The sequence below is a fragment of the Cucurbita pepo genome, chromosome LG15 (assembly GCF_002806865.2).
Source record: "Cucurbita pepo subsp. pepo cultivar mu-cu-16 chromosome LG15, ASM280686v2, whole genome shotgun sequence".
Classification (NCBI taxonomy): domain Eukaryota; kingdom Viridiplantae; phylum Streptophyta; class Magnoliopsida; order Cucurbitales; family Cucurbitaceae; genus Cucurbita; species Cucurbita pepo.
Window position 1 is genome coordinate 1,984,402 of NC_036652.1, and position 22,682 is coordinate 2,007,083.

The following is a 22,682-nucleotide window of genomic DNA, read 5'->3' on the forward strand; positions in this document are numbered from 1 at the left end:
GGTGCGTGGGTCCATACTCGCACATGTGGACCGTGTGTAGGAAATTAAATACACATCCAATTGCCCGCTTTGGATAGCCACCGTAGGAAAATAGACTGATATGATAGGTCTCACTCATGAGTTGTATGTGTTTGCATTTTACCTCGATAGGAGGGTCGCTTACTGAATATTTTTTAAAATAATAAGCCATGTTATATTCTTATTTTTCAAGTAAAGGCAAGGCTCCCCTGTAAAGCTGACGGTGACATCGTAATCTAGGAGACCGAGACACATGCTAGGGTAGTTTTACGATTTAAAATAGTAGACTATAGGTTAGTAATAGGTTAAATTGCATTTTTATTTCTTTTCTTACTATTTGAAATTAGTCCTAGGGTTAATTAGGTGTGTTTGGTTCTAGGATCATTTCTTGTTTGATGTTTTAGGTTTTCATGTATGCCCTTAACTAAACTCAAGAAAAAAAAACATTTTCAATTCTTTCGAAATGAAATCAGTTATTAGAAAATGAAATATTATAATGTATTTGTAAAAGAATTGAAATACGTGATGAAGAAATTAACCGTGGAGACTGTCACAATAGTGAACCATCCTACGCTAGACCATCACAAGTAATTTGAATTTAGGTTCATTATTAAGAACATACAAAATCCTATAACAACCCTCATTAAAAGATAACAAAACAAATTATGACAAGAAGAATTTATTGGATAAACCCTGTAGTGTTTTACAATAGTTTAAGATAATTATTCGAACTAAAATGTCTTCATATTTGATAGTAGAACTTCATCGATCAATTTGTCCAAGTTCTTGTAAGCTGACCCACCATGATTACATGCTTCTTCAGCTTTAATCTTCAAATTCATAACATTCTCCTTCATTTTCTTACCCTTTTCACCATCCATTAGCTCTCTCACAATCTCCTCCACTTCATTTCTTTTGACATTGCTATCAATTTCCATGCCAATGCCCCACTCGGTACAACAATAACGACAGTTCGTCAGCTGCTCAGCAAAGAAAGGCCACGAGATCATCGGCACGCCAGCGCAGATACTCTCGAGCGTTGAATTCCAACCACTATGCGTTAGAAACCCTCCAATTGAAGGATGGTTCAACACTTTTTCTTGACAACACCAACTTGCTATCATACTTCTATCTTTGGTTTCTTCCACAAATTCAGGTGGCAAAATGGTTGAATCTCCTACAACTATATCCGGTCGTATAATCCATAGGAATGGCTTCTCACTGTCTGCTAATCCCCAAGCGCACTCGATCCGTTGCTCTGGTGTCATCACTGTTATACTACCAAAATTTACATAAACAACCGAGTTGGGTGCCTTCGAGTTCAGCCACTCGATGCACTCGGGTTTCTCAACCCAAAGATTTGAGCCTAATGCTCTTAAACTTTGGTCCCCTATTTGGTTGGCAAGCAAGTGAAGTGGACCAATAGTGTAAATAGACGAAAGGATTGAAGAAAGAGAATTCAAAACATCTCGTTCAAGTGGTTCATATGTGTTTATTATAATCGCCGAAGCTTCTCGAGATCTTTCCATTTGTTGATTGAGGAAATTTAGCATGATATCAGCTGAGTTTGTAGTTCTAAGAAAACTAGGAAGGTCTCTCAAACGTATATTTTTCATTTCATCCGTCCATTGTACAGTATTTTCCAAATATCCATCTCTTATGTGACTGGCATCTGTTAACAAATAAATAGGTCAAATTTTAAATAAACTTAGCTCCCAAATTAAAAATTAGTTAAATTACATGTATCTAATAGATTTTACTATTTCAACTTTATACCTAATAGATTGGTAATTTTTTTAAAAGAATGTCAAATAGATCAAGAATTTATTAAACAAAAAATTGAAAGTCTTTTTAAAGTTCAAAATCTATTAAAAAAAATATTTATAAATAGTATTGACAATTTTTGGGTTAAGAAACTTATCTGACTCAAATAAATTAGGTAAGTTAACAAAAAGAAAAAAAAAAATTGACTTCAAAACAATATTCAAATTTAAATCATACCTTTTAGTGGTATCAAGCCTTGCTTAATAAGCTCACGATAATGCATATAACCCAAGTAGCCACAAGCACTGGCCGTCCAAAACAAAGCATAAGGGATTTGAAAATCATTGGCAGCCAACATAGAGAAGGACATGACAACATCTCCAACAATGCAGCTAACCGGTGGGACGTCAGCAGCTGAATTAAGCAGAGAAATAAGATCACAGAAAGGAGCTAAACAATTCTTGGAAGTGGATTGGGAAAGGGAAGGAATATCTTGGGTAGAATTGGCATCGGAGAACGGAAGACCATCGGGGATGGTTCGGAATTGAAAATCTAGCAAGCCATCAAGCGAGTCAGGGCCTCTCGACCTGAGCAGACGCCTATGATTGTACTCGGTGTTAACGAACGTTATGTGGAAACCTCTATGATGGAGAAGCTTAGCCAGCCTTAGCATAGGGTTGATATGGCCTTGAGATGGATATGGGATACACACAGCATGCGGTTTATCAGTTTTTGAGGTAGAACCCATCTTTGATAGCTTGGCTCAGTTTTGGGACATTGAAAGGAAGAAACTGGAATCTCTTATAGGCTGCACAACCAATCAATTTTTCATTACTATTATTATTATTGTTTAATTATTGAATAACAAAAAAAAAATAAGGTAAGATTATTTACAGCTGCCAACTTGTCGTTATACTGAATTGCTTCGTACATCATTAATTATGAGAAACAAAATATATATATATATATATATATATATCTCCTATCTTAATTTAATTATACCAAACTTTAAATTATTTTTGACAATCATTGGTTAAATAATAGATTTACTTTTAAAGACAACCATTTGTTGGGTAGCATTTTTATTTATATAATGATTAGGGTGTTTTTCTAATTTTTATTTATATAATTTCACATTCATATAAAATAATAAAATTAGTTTCCAATCCGATTAAAATAATAAGAAATGCTTTGTTTTTATCTACTAGTGATGTGGGATCTGACACACCGCTTGATGACTTGCTCTAATACTATTTATAACAGTTCAAGCTACGCTAATCAATATTGTATGTTTTGATTCGTTACGTATCGTCGTTAGTCTCACGATTTTAAAACGTATCTATTAAAAGGAGATTTTCACACCCTCGTAAGAAATGTTTTGTTCTTCTCTCAAATCGATGTGGAATTTCACATAAAATCTCATAAACATCAAATATAAAATATTTACGAGACACAATGCATATCTAAAATTGGTTACAAGTTAAATATTCTTAATCTTTTTTAAAAGTATGGCGAATTGGATTGTATTGTAACCCTATTTTCAAGTTGTTTAGGTTAACTCGATAAAAAATGTCTAACTTGAACTAAAATTTTTTATTTTCAAAATATTCAATCCAATCTAAACAAAATATAAATCTAACCCAACAAAATTTTTATGATTTAGATTAAATAATGAAGTCGATCGAATTATCAAATCATATAAACACCTTTAAGAATGACAAGGGTTAAATATGGCAGAAAGAAATAATAGAAAAAGAGCTCCCCTATAAAGATCTCCACTAGTACGTAAACCGATTGTATACCACCACTGATAAACACCAGAATAAGCGATATTCACTGGGCCAAGAGCACCCCCTCGAGTAAAAGCTTCGACGGCNATAGTTCATCTGGGGGAGAGATCGAACTTCAAGAAATAGTAAATAGTGTGTTACTAATAGGAAAAAAAAAAATCAAACTATAAAAGCAAAAAGTTTCAAGTTTGAAAATTTAAAAAACAAGTTGCGACCAAACATAAAAAAAAAATTAAATTGCTATTATTATAAAGATTAAAAATATTTTTCGCTTATAATCCATATTAGCGATGCATTATAGATAAGTATTTTTTAAAAAAAATAGAAGATTGGATTGAGTTGTGAACTTTATTTGAGTTGCTCGAGTCACCAACACAACCAACTCAAAATTTTGAATTAGTTAAAAAGATTTTTTCAACCTAATTCAACCCATCTCGAATACATTACTTTGATGGTACAACCATTTATGTCGATTGGTCTATTTCTTATCTTAACCTTGCATTGGGATTCACATGAGCATATGTCCGGACAGTACAACCATTTATGTCGATTGGTCTATTTCTTATCTTAACCTTGCATTGGAATTCACATGAGCATATGTCGGGAGAGTAAAACATTCAAAATCACATGTGTTCACAGTTGTCCGTATTTCTACTAAGAAGTCATATACTCCTTTTAGAGAAAAATGTAAACTAACTTTTACATTTAACTTTATTGTTATAATTTTAGTTGTAATGATATACTAGAAATTGAACACTATAGATCTAACTTTTTTAACCGAGATAACGAGGACGATTAATATATGGATTTTATTTCTAGTTAAAAATCGGAAATTGAGAATATAAAAAAAGTTAACATAAATATTTATCCCCTAATGTCTAAACATTTTTCGAGACTTTCCTTGAAAAGACTCGAAAGCAGGTTATAAAGTTGACAACATTCAAAGAATCTCTCAGTCTAACCCTACAAAACAAAAATAATAAATAAATAAATCATAAACATACAAATAAAAGTAATGTGGAAGCAAAATACATAGACTTTGTGGGTTGCTAATGGCCGAACTCTATTGAATACAATACCGCGTGGAAAACGTTCACATCTTTATTAGGATCTTTTTGAATTTCTTTTGAGATGAAAACTTTGGAAGGGTATACATAATCGTGGCTAGACAGTAAATTCCTAATTTTCTTAAAATTATCCGATTTCTTTATTTCTAAAATAACGAAAATGAGTAGAAATCCTATTTCAAAAATAATTTATTCTTAAAATACTAAAGTTCTATTAAAAGAAAAAATTAGGTTATGGTCATTTGTTTGGCAGAATTTCCAAAAAATTTTATTTTTAATTACTATATAAGCCTATATATATTTGTAATTTTGTAACTCTTTTGACAAGTAAACAATAATAAAATATTTGTAGCTTTAATTTTATTATGTCTTTTGCTATCCTTTGAATATTATTTGTCTAACAGACACGTGGAAGACATTAATAAAATGTACTGGTTCCTTCGTAAATTCGGTATCGATTTTTCAACTTTTTTTTTATCGTTCAGATGACTCTCACCTCTCTCCCTTATTTTGCAGATTTAATTTCTAAGGCAGGAAGTTTTCAGTTGTTTTAGCGTCTTTTGACTCCTGAGGCATTCACAGCCACTAGTTGTTGTCACGTCCATGGAAGTCATCTTGCTTCCTATAGTAACCAATGAGGTCGTTCTCATTTCTTTGGCAACAACTCTTCCAATGAAGGACGAACCCACTCGGATAAGGATCGTCGACCACCTCGCTGCAACCAATGGTACGTTGGGATTGATTATGCTCATGCTCACCTTCTTGAAGCTTTCAACACGTTCTGTTCTATTGTTGAACCCCAAGCTGCTGATTGGTTTTGAGCACTGAGACTTTGGCCCATATGACCACGATTGCTCTATTTTGGATCAATAAAAAAATTACACAAGTAAGGACTGTATTATTTGTAGGAAACGACGTCTTCTTACCATTACCCACATTGATACTCTTTCTCTTGTAACAAAATATTCACTCATGAGATGTCTTGGTTGTCCCTCATTTCATTAAAAATTTTCTTCGATTAATAAACGTTACATTTTCTATAATCTTTTTACTATTGAGAATCATCAAACAGGAAGAGTGGTGGCGACCGTTAGAAGGGATGGAGGGCTATATGTGTTGGAGCGCGAAAACTCTGCCTTTATTTTTGTCCTTAAAAATAAATCTTTATGTGCTTCATATGATTTATGACATGCTCGCTTGGATCATGTAACTTATTGTGTTATTTATTTTTTAAATAAAAAAAGATATATTTCTCTTACATCTTTATTGTCTTCTTCATCAAAAGATATATTTCTCTTACGTCTTTATTGCCTCGTTCATCAAAAGATATATTTCTCTTGCATCTTATTGCCTTCTTCATCACTATGTAGTACCTGTCACTTTGCGAAAAACCATCGATTGTCTTATTCTCACAATGAATGTAAGTGTCTCATGTGTTAAATCTTATTCATGGTAATCTTGGATCCTTCCCCCTCAAATCTAATTTGAGTTTTTTCCTATGTTATTTTTTTTTATTGATGATGATGATTATTCGCCATCCATTTGGCTTTACCGTTTAAAATTTAAATACGATTTCTTTGGTATTTTTTTTTCAATATAAAAAATTTGTAAAATAAACTAACATTATGCTCGTATCAAAGTTTTTCAAAGCGATGGAGGTGACAAATTTACCAGCACTTGCTTCGAAGCTCACTTACTTACCTCTAGCATCCACCATCAACTCTCTTGACCATATACACCTGGTCAAAATTGTTCTGTTGAGAGAAAATATCGTCAGGCTTCTTTGACTCTTCTCTTCCACTCCCATCTTTCTCCTCGTGTCTAGGTTGACACTTTCAGCACTGCAACTTATATCATCAACTGATTGCCCACTCCAGTTCTTGGAGGTAAGTCACCCTTTGAACCTCTCTAAGACTAGTCTTCGCATTATGATAATATTCATCCCTTGGTTGTCGTGTTTATTCTTGCTTACGTGATTATATACCTAACAAATTTTCTCCTCGTAACATTCTTTGCATTTTCATGGGTTATAGTCCATTGCATAAAGGTTTTGCGGTCTTGATCCCACCAGTATTCAACCTATTGCTGATTCCTCTATTTCTATGAGCTCTCATCCTATGATAACACAAAAATGTAAATTGTAACTTTTTGACTTGGTAGCAGCTAAACCAGTTATCTACTTGTGGATCTTCTGAAAATGGAGGGAGATTGTTGTAAATTGTTATAAAGGATCGGTTCATGAATCTTTTGGATACATCTCCTATATTGATACATCAATCTCTTGGATTTATGAACATTTTTTGGCACATTCCCCTCTCCTCTGCATGCACGTGTTGGAATTCATTTGGTCAATCTTTCATTCATTTGGCTCATCTCCCATATTGATACATGAATCATCTTGATTAATGTATAACAATAATGTTTCTATGCCTATATACATGATTGTCGAGGAAGGTTGAGAGACATTAAGATTGAATGTTATTTTGTATTTTTTCTAGTAACATTTGGGAGGAAGTTTGTTGAATGAGACGGTAACGGTAGCAAGTAAAAAAAAAAATCAGCGTAGTTGTCGGGGACTTGGGAGAATTCCTGCAAGTAGTTCCCACCTCGACCACGCCATACCCCGACTCCACGGCACGCCAAATGCGAAAACAAACAATCTCCAGCCCTACTTCAGAAGCCCACCCGCAAGGAAAAGAGAAGGTAAAAGTTTTCGACGAGACAAAACTGAGGAAATCTGACGTCGAAACAACCAATCCACACCGCATAAAGGACCACCGACGACTGCACGTACATGGAAGGTACATGCACGCAAAAAGGACCACCGACAACTCGACTTTACAGCTCAAAACGCAGTCCCTCGGCTCGGTAAAGGAAAAATAAACTATTTTCCATGGTTTCGACCATCCCAAGGCTTCACTTGATCTTGTTTGAGACAATTAAGGTCAGTGTAAGGTTAAATTTCTCTATTTAAGTTAAATTGAGTTACTAACGAAACGGGATGGACTTTCTAATAGGAAACAGCAACCGATGATATTTGGAGCGGTTTCAAGGAATGGGAAACGAACGTACTTGAACTTAGGGAGACGCCTGCTAAGGCCAACCAAGTAAGTGGTTCTACCGTTGGTTCGGTTATAATTGTTTGCAGAATGATGACACATGCCCGTGGCTTTGCACGTGTTATATGCTCGTATATGCAAACTGTTATGAAAGGATATGTATATGGTATGATACATGAATATTATGTTGTATGTAATGAATTGATATGTTTATATGATATGTTGAAGGAATGTCCGGGCTATGTTGTGTGACTGTTATGATATATGATATGGTATGATATGTGCATAATGTGAATTGTTACGTTCAAAGGCATAATAAGTTTATGATGACATATGTGCAACATGAATGATATGTGATATGATTGACATGCAAATGACAAATGGACATATGTACCACTGCGATATGCACATGGAAAGCTATGATAAAAACGTTATGATATGATGGGAGATGCTAGTAGAGTTTGTAATACATGATAATAAAAAAGAAAAAATGTTGGGACCTCATGCATTATTGTGTGTTTCTGCATAGGGGGATACCCCTTCTCATTTTACGATAGTACGGACGCATATGCTACGAGGCAGGAAAACAAACATTATGTTTACCATAATGCTGCCATGACGATCGTTATTCCTAACGGGTGTCCGACATCAACAACTACTAGAGAATACTCGTCCCACAAAAAAGGGGCTCAGGAGATATACGAACCAACTGGTGCGTGGGTCCATACTCGCACATGTGGACCGTGTGTAGGAAATTAAATACACATCCAATTTCCCGCTTAGGATAGCCACCCTAGGAAAATAGACTGAAATGATAGATCTCACTCATGAGTTGTATTTGTTTGCATTTTACCTCGATAGGAGGGTCGTTTATTGAATATTTTTTAAAATAATCAAGCCATGTTCTATTCTTATTTTTCAAGTAAAAGCAAGGCTCCCTTGTACCGCCGACGATGACATCGCAATCTAAGAGACCGTGACACATGCTTAGGGTAGTTTTACAATTTGAAATAGTATAGGTTAGTATAAGTTAAATTGCATTTTCATTCGTGGCGATTTTCTTACTATTTCAAATTAGTTCTAGGGTTGATTAGGTGTGTTTGGTTCTAGGATCCATTCTTGTTTGATGTTTTAGGTTTTCGTGTTTTATGTATGCCCTTAACTAAACTCAATAAAAAAATACATTTTCAATTCTTTCAAAATGAAATATTATAATGTATTTGTAAAAGAATTGAAATAAGTGAAGAAGATATTAACTTTGGAGACTGCTACAATAGTCAATGATCTTACGCCAAAATCGTCCTAAGTAATTTGAATTTAGGTTATTATTAAGAACATACAAAATTCTATAACTACAATTATTTAAAGATAACAATCAAAATTATGTCCAGAAGAATTTATTCGATAAACCCTGCAGTATTCTACAATAGTTTAAGATAATTATTCGGACTAAAATGTCTTCATATTTGATAGTAGAACTTCATCGATCAATTTGTCCAAGTTCTTGTAAGCTGACCCACCACGATTACATGCTTCTTCAACTTCAATCTTCAAGTTCATAACATTCTCCTTCATTTTCTTACCCTTTTCACCATCCATAAGCTCTCTCACAAGCTCCTCCACTTCATTTCTTTTGACATTGCTATCAATTTCCATTCCAATGCCCCACTCAGTACAACAATAACGACAGTTTGTTTGCTGCTCAGCAAAGAAAGGCCACGAGATCATCGGCTTGCCAGCGCAGATACTCTCGAGCGTTGAATTCCAACCACTATGCGTTAGAAACCCTCCAATTGAAGGATGGTTCAACACTTTTTCTTGACAACACCACCTTGCTATCATGCTTCTATCTTTGGTTTCTTCCACAAATTCAGGTGGCAAAATGGCTGAATCTCCTACAACTATATCCGATCGTATAATCCATAGGAATGGCTTCTCACTGTCTGCTAATCCCCAAGCAAACTCGATCAGTTGCTCTGGTGTCATCACCGTTATACTACCAAAATTTACATAAACAATCGAGTTGGGTTCCTTTGAGTTCAGCCACTCGACGCACTCTGGTTCCTCAACCCAAAGATTTGAGCCTAATGCTCTTAAGCTTTGGTCCTCTATTTGGTTGGCAAGCAAGTGAAGTGGACCAATAGTGTAAATAGACGAAAGGATTGAAGAAAGAGAATTCAAAACATCTCGCTCAAGTGATTCATATGTGTTTATTATAATTGCCGAAGCTTCTAGAGATCTTTCCATTTGTTGATTGTTGAAATTTAGTATGATATCATCTGAGTTTGTAGTTCTAAGAAAATGAGGAAGGTCTCTCAAACGTATACTTTTTATTTCATCCGTCCATTCTACTGTATTTTCCAAATATTCATCTGTTATATGACTCTCGAGGTCAAAATTTAAATAAAAGTAAGTTTTAAATTAAAAAACATTAAATCTAATATCTATGAATTTTTAAAAATGTCAAATACATCCAGAACTTATTAAAAAGAAATTGAAAGTTTATTGGTTCATTATAAACTTTTTAAAATTCAGAATCTATTAAACACAAAATGGAAGGTTTATAAATCCCATTGGCAATTGAGAAACTTATTTGACTCAAATAAACTATTTAATCTTGTAATTCAGTAAAAAAGAATTGACTTCAAGACCATAAACAGTATTCAAATGTAAATCATACCTTTGAGTGGTACCAAACCTTGCTTAACGAGCTCACGACAACACATGCAACCCCAGTAGCCACAAGCACTGGCAGTCCAAAACAAAGCATAAGGGATTTTAAATTCATTGGCAGCCTGTTGGTGACAACAGAAAACTGAAGTGAGATTGAGAGGAGGAGTGATTTGAATGATGGGGAGGGAGGTTCTTTTATAGGGAGATTCCCGGAGTTGGTTGAGATTTGTGTGGATGAAATTGAATTCACCTCCTTCTTCTCTTCGGCAGTAACTCATTCAACTCATTCAAACTCTATTATTAGCTTCAACAACTCATTCAAACTCTATTATTAGCTTCAACACCCTCCCTTAAACTGAATTCTGCAGAAATCAGTTTAGGACTTCACTTCGTCATCTTGTTATACATCTTGGATTCTGCACATTCCCATTTTTCTTCTAAGCTTCTCGAACAATGGTTGTTTCAAGGGCTTTGTGAATAGATCTGCGATTTGTTCATCACTTCGGCAAAAGTTGAGTTCAATAATGCCTTCTTTACACAAATCACGCAAGAAATGAAATCGAACATCGATGTGCTTGCTCCTTCCATGCAACACAGGATTTTTAGACAACTTAATAGTTGACATATTATCACAATATATAACCGTCGTACCTGGTTGCTTATGATTAAGAATTTCAAGCATTTTTCTTAACCAAATTGCTTGGCACGAGCATGCTGCTGCTGCCACAAATTCTGCTTCTGTAGTTGAGAGTGTTACAATAGGTTGCTTCTTTGAAGACCAGCAAATAGCTCCTGAACTCATCATGAAAATACTTCCTGAAGTACTTTTACGATCGTCTATATCACCTGCATAGTCACTATCTGTATAGCCAACCATCTTCGAATCATCTCCTTTCTTGTAGAATACCCCCAAATCAAAGGTTCCTCTCACATAACGAAGTATCCTTCTTGCTGCATTGAGATGTTTTTCCGTTGGATGCTCCATGTAACGACTTATCATACTAACCGCATACATGATGTCTGGTCTGGTTGAAGTTAGGTACATCAAACTTCCCACAATTTGTTTGAAGTACCTATTATCAACCTCTCGCCCGTCAATATCCTTGTGCAACTTTAAACCCAATTCTGATGGAGTTCCAAATGTGCGCTCATCCAATTTAAACCTTTCAAGTAATTCTTGAGCATACTTCTTCTGACAGATAAAGTTACCTGCGGGAGTTTGAGTAACTTCTACTCCAAGAAAATATCTCATCAAGCCAAGATCCGTCATTTCAAATTCCTTCATCATGCTCTTCTTAAAAAATTCAAACATTTCTTCATTATTGCCAGTAAATATTAAATCATCAACGTATAAGCAAATAATGATAATGTTACCTCCCTTTTCAGTTTTCACATACAACGTATGTTCATACGGGCATTTAGTGAATCCCATCTTTTCAAAATGAGAATCAATGCGACTGTACCATGCCCTTGGAGCTTGCTTCAAACCGTACAAAGCTTTCTTCAACTTGTATACTTGTTCCTCTTTGCCTTTTTGAACAAAACCTTCTGGTTGCTCCACATATACTTCTTCTTGAAGCTCTCCATGTAAGAAGGCCGATTTCACATCAAGTTGATATATAGGCCAAGATTTCTGTGCTGCAATAGAAATTATGAGCCTGATAGTGTCTTGACGTGCCACTGGTGCAAATACCTCCTTATAATCAATTCCATACTTTTGCTTGTATCCTTTTGCAACAAGTCGCGCCTTGTACTTATCCACCTCACCGTTTTCATTCAACTTGGTTTTGAAAACCCATTTTACTCCGATTGTTTTCTGCCCTCTAGGAAGATCAGTGAGCTCCCACGTCTTGTTCTTCTCTATGGATTTGATTTCACTGTCCATAGCTTCCTTCCATTTCTTCTCCTTTACTGCTTCTTCATAGACAATTGGATCACTATCCATAAAGAATGCAAAATAACCACTATCACTTGATTCATAGTCCATCTCATAATCAATCATCCAGTTTGGTCTCTTTCTTGTTCTTGGATGTCTTTGATTATGATCATGATCTTCTTCTACTGGTTCTTCTTGTTGAGCTTGTGATGAGCTCTCTCCATGCTCATAGTGAGGCTGAATAGGGGCTTCAGTTTGTTCTTCTTCAAGATCTACAGGAATCTGCTGATTTACAGTGATCTTTTCTTCCCATGTCCAAGTCTTCTTTTCGTCAAAGACTACATCACGACTTACCACCACCTTCTTTGTCAAAGGATCATAAAGCTTGTACGCCTTAGAGGTCTCGCTTACTCCAAGGAATACACACTTCAAACTCTTGTCTTCAAGTTTCTTCCTTTTCTCATCAGGAACGTGTGCATATGCTATGCACCCAAAGATTCTAAAGTGGTCTACTGCAGGTTTTCTTCCGCTCCATGCTTCTTGTGGAGTCATATCTCTAACAGAAAAGGTAGGACTCCGGTTGAGAATGTGAACGGACCACACGACAGCTTCTGGCCAGAATTCCTTCGGGACTTCTCCTTTATTTAGTAAACTTCGAACCATGTTGAGAATGGTCCTGTTTTTTCTTTCGGCCACACCATTTTGTTGTGGTGTATATGCTGTTGTTAACTGCCTCCGTATGCCCTTCTCTTCACAAAATTGAATAAACTCGTTCGAGCAGAATTCTCCACCTCTGTCAGTTCTTAAAGCCTTGACTCTTCTTCCAGTTTCCGTCTTCATAGTAGCACAAAACTTTTTGAAGCAATCAAAGGCTTCTGATTTGGCGTGCAAGAAATAAGTCCATGTTTTTCGACTAAAATCATCGATGAGGGTCATGAAATATTTCTTGTTACCATTTGATGCTGGAGAGATGGGACCACATATGTCCGAATGAATCAACTCCAAAATTGCTTGAGCTCTTCTTGATTTTCCAGATGGAAAAGAGTTTCTTTCATGTTTTGCTACTACACAGCTCTCGCAAATTTCCGTTGGTGGAGTAATATCTGGCAACCCAGTTACCATCTTCTTTGAGGACAACGTCTTTAATCCTTTGAAGTGTAGATGACCATACCTAAAATGCCAAAGCCAGGTGGTATCTTCTTTCTTCACCATCAAACTTTTGGCAACGATATTTAACGTCAACGGATATAGACGGTTGGTGGTCATCTTCATCTTAGCAATCGATCCTCTTTTGGAGTCATAAATTTCACATTCATCATTTTGGAATGTGATCACATACCCCTTTTCTTGTAATTGACCGATACTAAGTAAGTTGGCTTTCAGATCAGGGATGTAGAATACATTAGAAATAGACTCTACAAAGCCATTTCTAGTCTTGATATCTACGGTTCCTTTCCCCATCACTTGGAGAGTTGAATTGTTGCCGAGAGAAACCGTAGTATGAAAATTTTCATCTAGAGTTGAGAAGAATTCCTTACAACCTGTCATATGATTGCTGCATCCAGAGTCTACGACCCATACACCTTGATCTGCAACCTTCATAGCATGGAATGACATTAATAATGTTTCTTCTTCTCTTCTCTCCACAAAATTGGATTGATCTCTTTTCTCCTTTTGAAGCCTGGTATAGCATTCATTTTTGTAATGTCCAAGGCGTCCACATCTGTAGCATTCCACCTTGGACTTGTCAAAGTGTCTCTTGCCTTTGTTTTCATAATCATTTCTGGCTAGGTCTACTGACCTGCCAACATCTCCACTTCTTTCTCGACTGCCTCTCCCACGACCTCTGCCTCTTCTTTGCCCTCTACCTCTAGGGCTTGAAGATTCACCTGGTGTGGATATTTTTAAGGCTGTCATCTCCTCTATTGCACTTGTACGATTGAGCCTCTGCTCATGTACTAACAGGGAGCTTTGGAGTTCATCTATTTGCATCTCTTCGACATTGTTTGCTTCTTCGATAGAACATACAATGTAATCGAACTTTGGAGTTAGTGATCGCAAAATCTTTTCTACGACCGCAACCTCCGTGATTGAACCACCATGCATCCTCATTTTACTTGCAAGACTTATAACCTTGCCAATATAATCATTCACCGTTTCTCCCTTTTGCATTTGGAGAATTTCAAAGTCTCTTCTGACGGCTTGTAGTTGAGCACGTTTTACTCTCGTTGAGCCTTGATACTTCCTCCTCATAGAATCCCAAATTTCCTTGGATGTCTTCTTCTGAAGCATTGTTTCCAAGATAGTCCTATCAATGGACTGAAATAAATAGTTCTTGACCTTCAGGTCCTTCAGCTTCGATGCTGCCAACAGTTGCTGTTGACCAGCTGAGAGTACCTCGCCTTCATTTGGCTCTTCATAACCCGTCTCCACCATATCAAAGAACTCCTTTGATCTGAGAAAATTTTCCATCAACATCGCCCAATGATCATAGTGACCATCGAACCTCGGGATGGCGGGCTGAACGTAGCTCTCAACTTGTTTTTCTGCTGCCATTTTTTTTGCTGCTGCAAGATTGCTCTGATACCAGTTGTTGGTGACAACAGAAAACTGAAGTGAGATTGAGAGGAGGAGTGATTTGAATGATGGGGAGGGAGGTCCTTTTATAGGGAGATTCCCGGAGTTGGTTGAGATTTGTGTGGATGAAATTGAATTCACCTCCTTCTTCTCTTCGGCAGTAACTCATTCAACTCATTCAAACTCTATTATTAGCTTCAACAACTCATTCAAACTCTATTATTAGCTTCAACACAGCCAACATAGAGAAGGACATTACAGCATCTCCAACGATGCAACTAACCGGTGGGACGTCAGCAGCTGAGTTAAGCTGAGAGATAAGATCACAAAAAGGAGCTAAACAATTCTTGGAGGTGGATTGGCAAAGCAAAGGAATATCTTGGGTAGAATTGGCATCGGAGAACGGAAGGTCATCGGGGATGGTTCGGAATTGAAAATCTAGCAAGCCATCAAGCGAGTCAGGGCCTCTCGACCTGAGTAGACGCCTATGATTGTACTCGGTGTTAACAAAAGTTATGTGGAAACCTGTATGATGGAGAAGCTTAGCCAAGCTTAGCATAGGGTTGATATGGCCTTGAGATGGATATGGGATACACACAGCATGTGGTTTATCAGTTTTTGAGGCAGAACCCATCTTTGATTGCTTGGCTCAGTTTTTGGACATGGATAAGGAAGAAACTGGAACATCTTATAGGCTTCACAAGCAATGACTTTTCTTTTTTCAATTTGAGATAAGAAACGTATGAATACTCGAAAAGAACAAAAAATTATTAATTATCAGAACTTTTTTTTATAATTTATTTATGTGATCCATTCGAATCTTACTTTAGTTATATACAATATGTTATATTTTTTTAGACGATTATTGGTTAAATAATTGGTTACGTGTAAAGACAACAATTTTATGTTTTATATTTATAAAATTGTCGACAAATCACAAAATTTAAGATTTGAATTTAAGTTTTTTAATTTTAATTTATAAATATAAAATTAATATATTAATGTCACATTAATATAAAAATAAGGAAAATAATGTTCATTCAACCCTAAATAATAGAAAATTAGCAAAATAACTAAGGTGTACACGGGTTGGATTGAGTTGGAGAAATTTTTTGGACTAACTTAAAATTTTGAGTCGTTGAGTTTGACCAACACAAATAGAGTTCAGAATGGAACGTATCTAAATTTTAAGTTGTTGGGTTGCTTTTCTTTTAATTATTTAAAAAATCATACTTATCCACGATGTAATAAATAACTAAAATGTAAGAAGTTAAGCTCACCACTAACAAATATTGTATGATTTGACTCGTTCGTATCATTGTCAACCTCACAAAAATGTATGAGAGAGGTTTCACACCCTTATAAAAAAATAGTTTGTTCTCCTTTCCAATAAATATGAAATCTCATAATCCAGTGTCCGTTGGGGTCAAGCTCCAAAGGGTAATACTCTTGTGGTTGCTCTACAAATGAAGCCAAACAAACTTGCAGCAAATAGACCGTTCAATTCGAACTATTCAATCCAAGCTATAAATATTGGGTTGGGTTAGATTATTTTTCAGTTTGAATTCAATTGAATCTTTGAGAAATAGAAAATTCAGATCAGTTCACAAATTGACATTTTTTTGATCGAGTCAACCCGACCAATTTGAAAATAGAGTTACAATCCAACCCAACCCAACCTTACCTTATTTTAAGATTATTACGAAGATTAAGAATATTTTCCGCTTATAACCAATATTAGTGATGTGTTGTGACTTATAAATATTTGATATTTGAACTTTACGAGATTTTAGTTATTAATATAACATATATATTATAAGTAAGTAAAATTTAAAATAATTAAAAAATAATCCAAAAACCGAACCTAAAAATGGAGGATTGGGTTGAGTTGTTAACTCTATTCACATTGCTCCGATCACTCTAAAAACATAGGGTTGGGTTGAATTGTGAACTCTATTCAGATTGCTCCAATCACTAACTTAATCAACTCAGAACTTTTGGTTAATCAAAAAGATATTTTCCATCTAACTTAACTCGTGTACATTCTTGATCATGCAGTCATTCATGGAGAGGGGTCCTTGTGTTTTGGCATTCACATGGGGCATAATGGCAATCACATGGGCATATGCCCGAGAGTAAAGCATTCAAAATCACATGTGGTTGCACACACAGATGTCGGTATTTCTACTAAAAAGTCATAGTTCATGTTATGTCACCTCAATGTAAAGGAAAGATTTATAGGTAAGTCCAAAAAAAAAAAGCAATGGTTTTAGATTTATTGTTATTATTTTATTTGTAACGATATACTAAAAATTGAACATTATAGATATATCGACGCAATTTTTCTAGATCGAGATTAACTAGCAATATTAATATATGCATGTTATTTTTCGTTAAAGCTGGAAAATGAGAATATAAACAAATAACATAAATACTTATAACCTAATATGATAAGATAAGGAATCAATACAAGGGGAATAAGATTCGGATTACCTTGTTGATCGAATATCTCGAGGCAAGAATATTATCTGAGATTCGAATCACTCCACAAGCAAGATCGATCATGTCTAGCTTGAATGATTCTTGTTGATCAAATATCTCAAATACTTGTTTGAGATTCGAATCACTCCACAAGCAAGATTGATCATGTCGAGCTTGAATGATTCTGCATGCAACCTAAACTACATAGAATTGCAAAGAAACTTAGTCATTGGCTAAAGAAAATCACAAATGCTTCTTTTACTACCTTTTCCAAGTCTTCTTACAAATATAACATACATGGCTTTATATAGCCTCATAATGAAACTATAAAGGCATTCCAAGAATGGTAACATTTATACTTAATGACCATAATTAACCATTATGTAATTGTAACCTAAGGTAAATAAAAACTCTTAAAATACATTAATGAAATACAATAACTCTAAATTGTTAATCCACCCAAAATTTATCACATGAAACTTCATTCTTCTTCAATGTGGCATGAATTGAAATATCTTTTGATAATTTCAACAATATTTTCTTCACATCTTCATTGAAGCATATTGTATGATTGATGTCTCTTGGTTCATATCATAATATCTAAAATTATTCGACAATTCCCTTAAAAACACTCGAAAATAGGTCAAGAATCCTTCCATCTAACCTTTTTTAAAAAAAAAAAAAAATTCCTAAACATACCAATAAAAAATTGAAAAACACCTATGACCTAGTAATCCTCTATTGGGGTTAAAACTTAAAAGAAAATTAGTATCAAACTCTAAATATTTTAGAGACTAAAAAAATGTAATTAATTTGTAATCAAGAAATGAATATAAAAAATTAATATCTTCAAACATATAAAATAAAAGTATATATCTATCATGATATATGTTGTCCTGTTTTATATTGACTCGTACGTGGGACACTAAATTAAATTGTTTTTTTGTCTATTTTGTTGAATATGGAAAAAAAATCTCAACATCATCCGACAAGAACAAACCAACACCAATTTGTATATAAAAACCATTCATTTTTCAAAACCCTTTTAAGGACAAAATATTTTATTATAAAATGGCATTCTTTTATGGGATTGGTTTTGATTTGTTGAACTTGAAGGGATCCTTTTATTGCATTACATAATAAAAAAAAAAAAAAGAAAAAAAAAAGAACATAGGTTAAATAACATGAACATGTTGCATTTTATGCAACAGATTTCATATTTCGAATCGTAGATTTCGTTCGTTATATTGATTGTTTGTATATTTGAATGGTATGTTAGAATTTGGGGGGCCAAAGCCGTTATGGTGGTATGAATGGTCGGTCGAGGGAAGACCGTCCGACACTATAGAGAGTGTTGCACTATTGGTAAAAACTCGAAACTTATGCTTCTCTATTGGTCGAGTTGAGACGATGGCTCATTTAAGTTCGGTCTTTGCTGAATGTATATGTATGAGATTGACTTGAGTTTTTTGGTGGCTAAATTTTGAAGATCTTTCTTGAGCTGGATGTTTTGAGTTAAGGAGTGTTAAGAATATTTTGAAGATTTTTTTACAATTTGAAGATAGTTCTAGGGTTAATTAGGTGGGTTTGGTTCTAGGATTAATTCTTGTCTGATTTTTTTAGGTTTTTCGTGTTTTATGTACACCCGATTAATTCCAAGGAAAAAAAAAACATTTTCAATTCTTCCAAATATTATAATATATTTGTAAAAGGATTGAAAGCACGTAAAAAAGAAATTAATCGTACAGACTGTCACAATAGTCAACCATTTAACCCTAGCCTTTCATAAGTACTTTGAATTTAGGTTCATTATTAAGAACATACAAAATTCTATAACAACCATCCTTAAAAGACAACAATCAAAATTATGACAAAACAATCATAGGAGAATTTATTGAATGAACACAGCAGTATCTTACGATAGTTTAAAATGATTATTTGAATTAAATCGTCTTCATGTTTGATAAAAGAACTTCATCGATCAATTTGTGTAAGTTCTTGGAAGCAAACCCACCCCGATTATATGCTTCTTCAGCTTTATTCTTCAAATTTATAACGATCTTCTTCATTTTTTTACCATGTTCTCCATCCATTAGCTCTCTCACAAGCTCCTCCACTTCATTCCTTTTGACATTGCTATCGATTTCCATTCCTAGGCCCCACTTAGTACAACAATAATGACCGTTCGTTTGCTTCTCGGAAAAGAAAGGCCATGAGATCATCGGCACACTCAATTTGTGACATGAGATCATCGGTCTTGATCCCATCACTACTAGGCTATACATCACCAGACACACTCAATTTGATGAAACTCACTTTTCTGTTGTACCTACCTCTCAGACCCAACAAATTTCCTCTCTTCATATTTCAAATTCCTTGGAACAGCGTCTTTACCATATTGATTCATCTTTCTCTACCCCTTCTTCACCTCACATTCCTCGATCTAGCTTCTCTTTGTGTGATATTTATTCTGGTCTTGTGGATGAATCTGTGCTGGCTTATACTTCTTTTGCAGGTTCCTCTTTGCCACGTTCAGCTTCTGATCTGCCTTCCATTGAACCTGCTGTTGATTCCTCTTTTTCTATGAGCTTTCATCCTAAGATCACACGAGCCAAATATGGTATTTTCAAGACTCGCCATCTAGCAAATCTTGGTGTTTTGGGCTCATATGGTCTTCTTTCTCCTATTCTTGCATCCACTGAGCCAAGAAGATTCAAATCTACTACTAAGAATTCAGCTTAGTTTGCAGTCGTGGATGAGAAAATTCGAGTTTTACAACAAAATGACACTTAGATTTTGGTTCCTCGCCCTGCCAAAACAAACATCTTGAGATCTAAATGTGTATTTCATATTAAATATTTGCCTAATGGATCCGTCGAGCGTTGTAGGGCTCATCTTGATGATAAATATTATACTCAGGTTCCTTATAATGCCCCTAATTTTCTTAACCTAAGTTAATGGTATCACCACATACCTGCTTTAATCTTATATGTGGAAGTTCATAATAAATACTTTTAAATTAAAGTCATAGACTTACATATTTAATTCAAAACAAGAAATTAAACGTAACATAGTTTTTAAATATAAAACAAATTGCATTAAAAAGACCTATCAATTAGTAGATGAAATTCAATGCGTTCTACTTTCCTATCATGCCCTATCTTGACTTCCATGGCCTTTCCAGCGTCCACCATCATCCGTGCATGGAAATTTTACCTTTACTTGAAAAATATAGAGTAGCACGTGGCTTGAGTATTTTATGAAATACTCAGCAAGTCACCACACTGTTGGGGTTAGTAATTTAAGGTCAGTGTAAGGTTAAATTTCTCGATTTGAGTTAAATTGAGTTAAGAAATTGCAGTTACAAACGAAATGGGATGGACTTTCGAATAGGAAACGAAAACCGACGATATTTGGAGCAATTTCAAGGAACGGGAAGCGAACGTACTCGAACTTACGGAGACGCTTGCTAAGGCCAACCAAGTAAGTGGCCCTATCGTCGGTTCAATTATAATTGTTTGCAGAATGATGACACGTGCATGTGGCTTCGTACGTGTCATATGCTCGTATATGCAAACTATTATAAAATGATATGTATATGATATGATACATGAATATTATGTTGTATGTGATAAATTGATATATTTATGATATGATATGTTAAAGGCATGCTCGGGCTATGTTATGTGATTGTTATGATATATGATATATGATATGATATGATATGTGCATGATGTGAATGGTTACGTTCAAAGGCATGATAAGTTCATGATATGACATATGTGCAACATAAATGATATGTGATATCATTGACATGCAAATGACAAATTGACAAATGTACAACCACGATATACACATGGAAAGCTATGGTACCAATGTTTTGATATGAAGAAAGACGCTAGCGGGGTTTGTAATACATGATAATGAAAAAGGAAAAATGTTGGGACCTCATGCATTATTGTGTGTTTATGCATCGAGGGATACCCCTTCTCATTTTACGATAGTACGGACGCATATGTCACGAGGCAGGGAAACATTCATTATGTTTACCATAATGCTATCATGACGGTCGTTATTCCTAACGAGTGTCCTACATCAACAACTACCGGAGAATGCTCGTCGGACCAAAAAGGAGCTTAAAAGATGTGTGAACCAACTGGTGGGTCCATAGTCAACCGTGTGGACCATCTGTAGGAAATTAAGTACACATCCAATTGCCCGCTTAGAATAGCCATCGTAGGAAAATAGACTGATATGATAGGTCTTACTCATGAGTTATATGTGTATGCATTAACTCCAATAGGAGGGTCGCTTACTAAGTATTTCTTAAAATACTCAAATCATGTTTACTCTTATTTTTTCAAATAAAGGCAAGGCTCCTGTCTACAGTTGATGGTGGCATCACAATCTAGGAGATCGTGGCATATGCTTAGAGTAGTTTTGCAATTTTAAATAGTAGACTATAGGTTAGTATAGATTAAATTGCATTTTCATTTCAAGATATTTTCTTACTATTTGAAAGTGGTTCTATAGTTAATTAGGTGTGTTTTGGTTCTAGGATCAATTCTTGTATGCTTTTTTAGGTTTTCGTGTTTTATGTACGCCCTTGACTAAACTTAAGAAAAAAAAAACATTTTCAATTCTTCTAAAATGAAATCAGTTATTACCAAATGAAATATTATAATGGATTTATAAAAAGATTAAAGTACCTAATGAAGAAATTAACGGTGGAGACTGTCACAATAGTCAACGATCTTACCCTTGACTGTCGTAAATACATTAAGTTTAGGTTCATTATTAAGAACATACAAAAACCTATAAAAACAATCATTAAAAGATAACAAGGAAAATTATTTTAAGGAGAAATTTACTGTTCTACAATAATTTAAAATAATTGTTTGAACTAAAACGTCATTCAAAAATGAAGAACTTCATCGATCAATCTATCAAAGTTCTTGTAAGCAGATCCACCTGGTTTACATGCTTCTTCAGCTTTAATCTTCAAATTCATAACATTCTCCTTCATTTTCTTACCCCTTTCTCCATCCATTAGTTCTCTCACAAGCTCTTCCACTTCATTCCTTTTAACATTGCTATCAATTTCCATTCCAATGCCCCACTCAGTACAACAATAACGACAGTTCGTCAGCTGCTCAGCAAAGAAAGGCCACGAGATCATCGGCACGCCAGCACAGATACTCTCAAGCGTTGAATTCCAACCACTATGCGTTAGAAACCCTCCAATTGAAGGATGGTTCAATACTTGTTCTTGACAACACCAACTTGCTATCATGCTTCTATCTTTGGTTTCTTCCACAAATTCAAGTGGCAAAATGGTTGAATCTCCCACAACTACGTCAGGTCTTGTAATCCACAA

General features: G+C 35.0%; 3 protein-coding genes across 4 annotated transcripts; all 3 read right to left on the reverse strand.

The window, feature by feature from the left end:
- Positions 1 to 606: 606 nt before the first annotated feature.
- LOC111811603 (7-deoxyloganetin glucosyltransferase-like) lies at positions 607 to 2,538 on the reverse strand. 2 transcript variants are annotated; one of them, XM_023698535.1, is made up of 2 exons: positions 2,020 to 2,538; positions 607 to 1,288 (listed from the first exon to the last, which is right to left on the reverse strand). In XM_023698535.1, exons 1-2 carry the CDS (start codon positions 2,528 to 2,530, stop codon positions 750 to 752), a joined length of 1,050 nt encoding a protein of 349 aa, XP_023554303.1. In that variant the 5' UTR covers positions 2,531 to 2,538; the 3' UTR covers positions 607 to 749. The 2 variants fall into 2 exon arrangements, with proteins under 2 accessions (XP_023554303.1, XP_023554302.1); XM_023698534.1 differs by having other exon boundaries at positions 607 to 1,690.
- A 6,532-nt stretch (positions 2,539 to 9,070) lies between these two features.
- Positions 9,071 to 15,512, reverse strand: LOC111811507 (7-deoxyloganetin glucosyltransferase-like). The gene is made up of 3 exons (XM_023698391.1): positions 15,063 to 15,512; positions 10,378 to 10,493; positions 9,071 to 10,087 (listed from the first exon to the last, which is right to left on the reverse strand). The coding sequence occupies exons 1-3, from the start codon at positions 15,456 to 15,458 to the stop codon at positions 9,148 to 9,150; spliced, it is 1,452 nt and encodes a 483-aa protein (XP_023554159.1). The 5' UTR covers positions 15,459 to 15,512; the 3' UTR covers positions 9,071 to 9,147.
- Positions 15,513 to 22,220: 6,708 nt separating this feature from the next.
- Positions 22,221 to 22,598, reverse strand: LOC111776346 (UDP-glycosyltransferase 85A8-like). The gene has a single exon (XM_023655777.1). The coding sequence runs from the start codon at positions 22,596 to 22,598 to the stop codon at positions 22,221 to 22,223; it is 378 nt and encodes a 125-aa protein (XP_023511545.1).
- Positions 22,599 to 22,682: the final 84 nt, after the last annotated feature.

What these genes read in the sequence shown, in the direction of transcription:
- LOC111811603 (XM_023698534.1), bottom strand. Translation starts at nt 2,530, where the DNA reads ATGGGTTCTACCTCAAAAACTGATAAACCGCATGCTGTGTGTATCCCA. An exon ending in AGGCTTGATACCACTAAAAG is followed by an intron (nt 1,691 to 2,019) that starts GTATGATTTAAA and finishes ATTTGTTAACAG; the next exon opens with ATGCCAGTCACATAAGAGAT.
- LOC111811507 (XM_023698391.1), bottom strand. Translation starts at nt 15,458, where the DNA reads ATGGGTTCTGCCTCAAAAACTGATAAACCACATGCTGTGTGTATCCCA. An exon ending in TAATGTCCTTCTCTATGTTG is followed by an intron (nt 10,494 to 15,062) that starts GCTGTGTTGAAG and finishes TGTCACCAACAG; the next exon opens with GCTGCCAATGAATTTAAAAT. An exon ending in GGTTTGGTACCACTCAAAGG is followed by an intron (nt 10,088 to 10,377) that starts TATGATTTACAT and finishes AAATTTTGACCT; the next exon opens with CGAGAGTCATATAACAGATG.
- LOC111776346 (XM_023655777.1), bottom strand. Translation starts at nt 22,598, where the DNA reads ATGATAGCAAGTTGGTGTTGTCAAGAACAAGTATTGAACCATCCTTCA.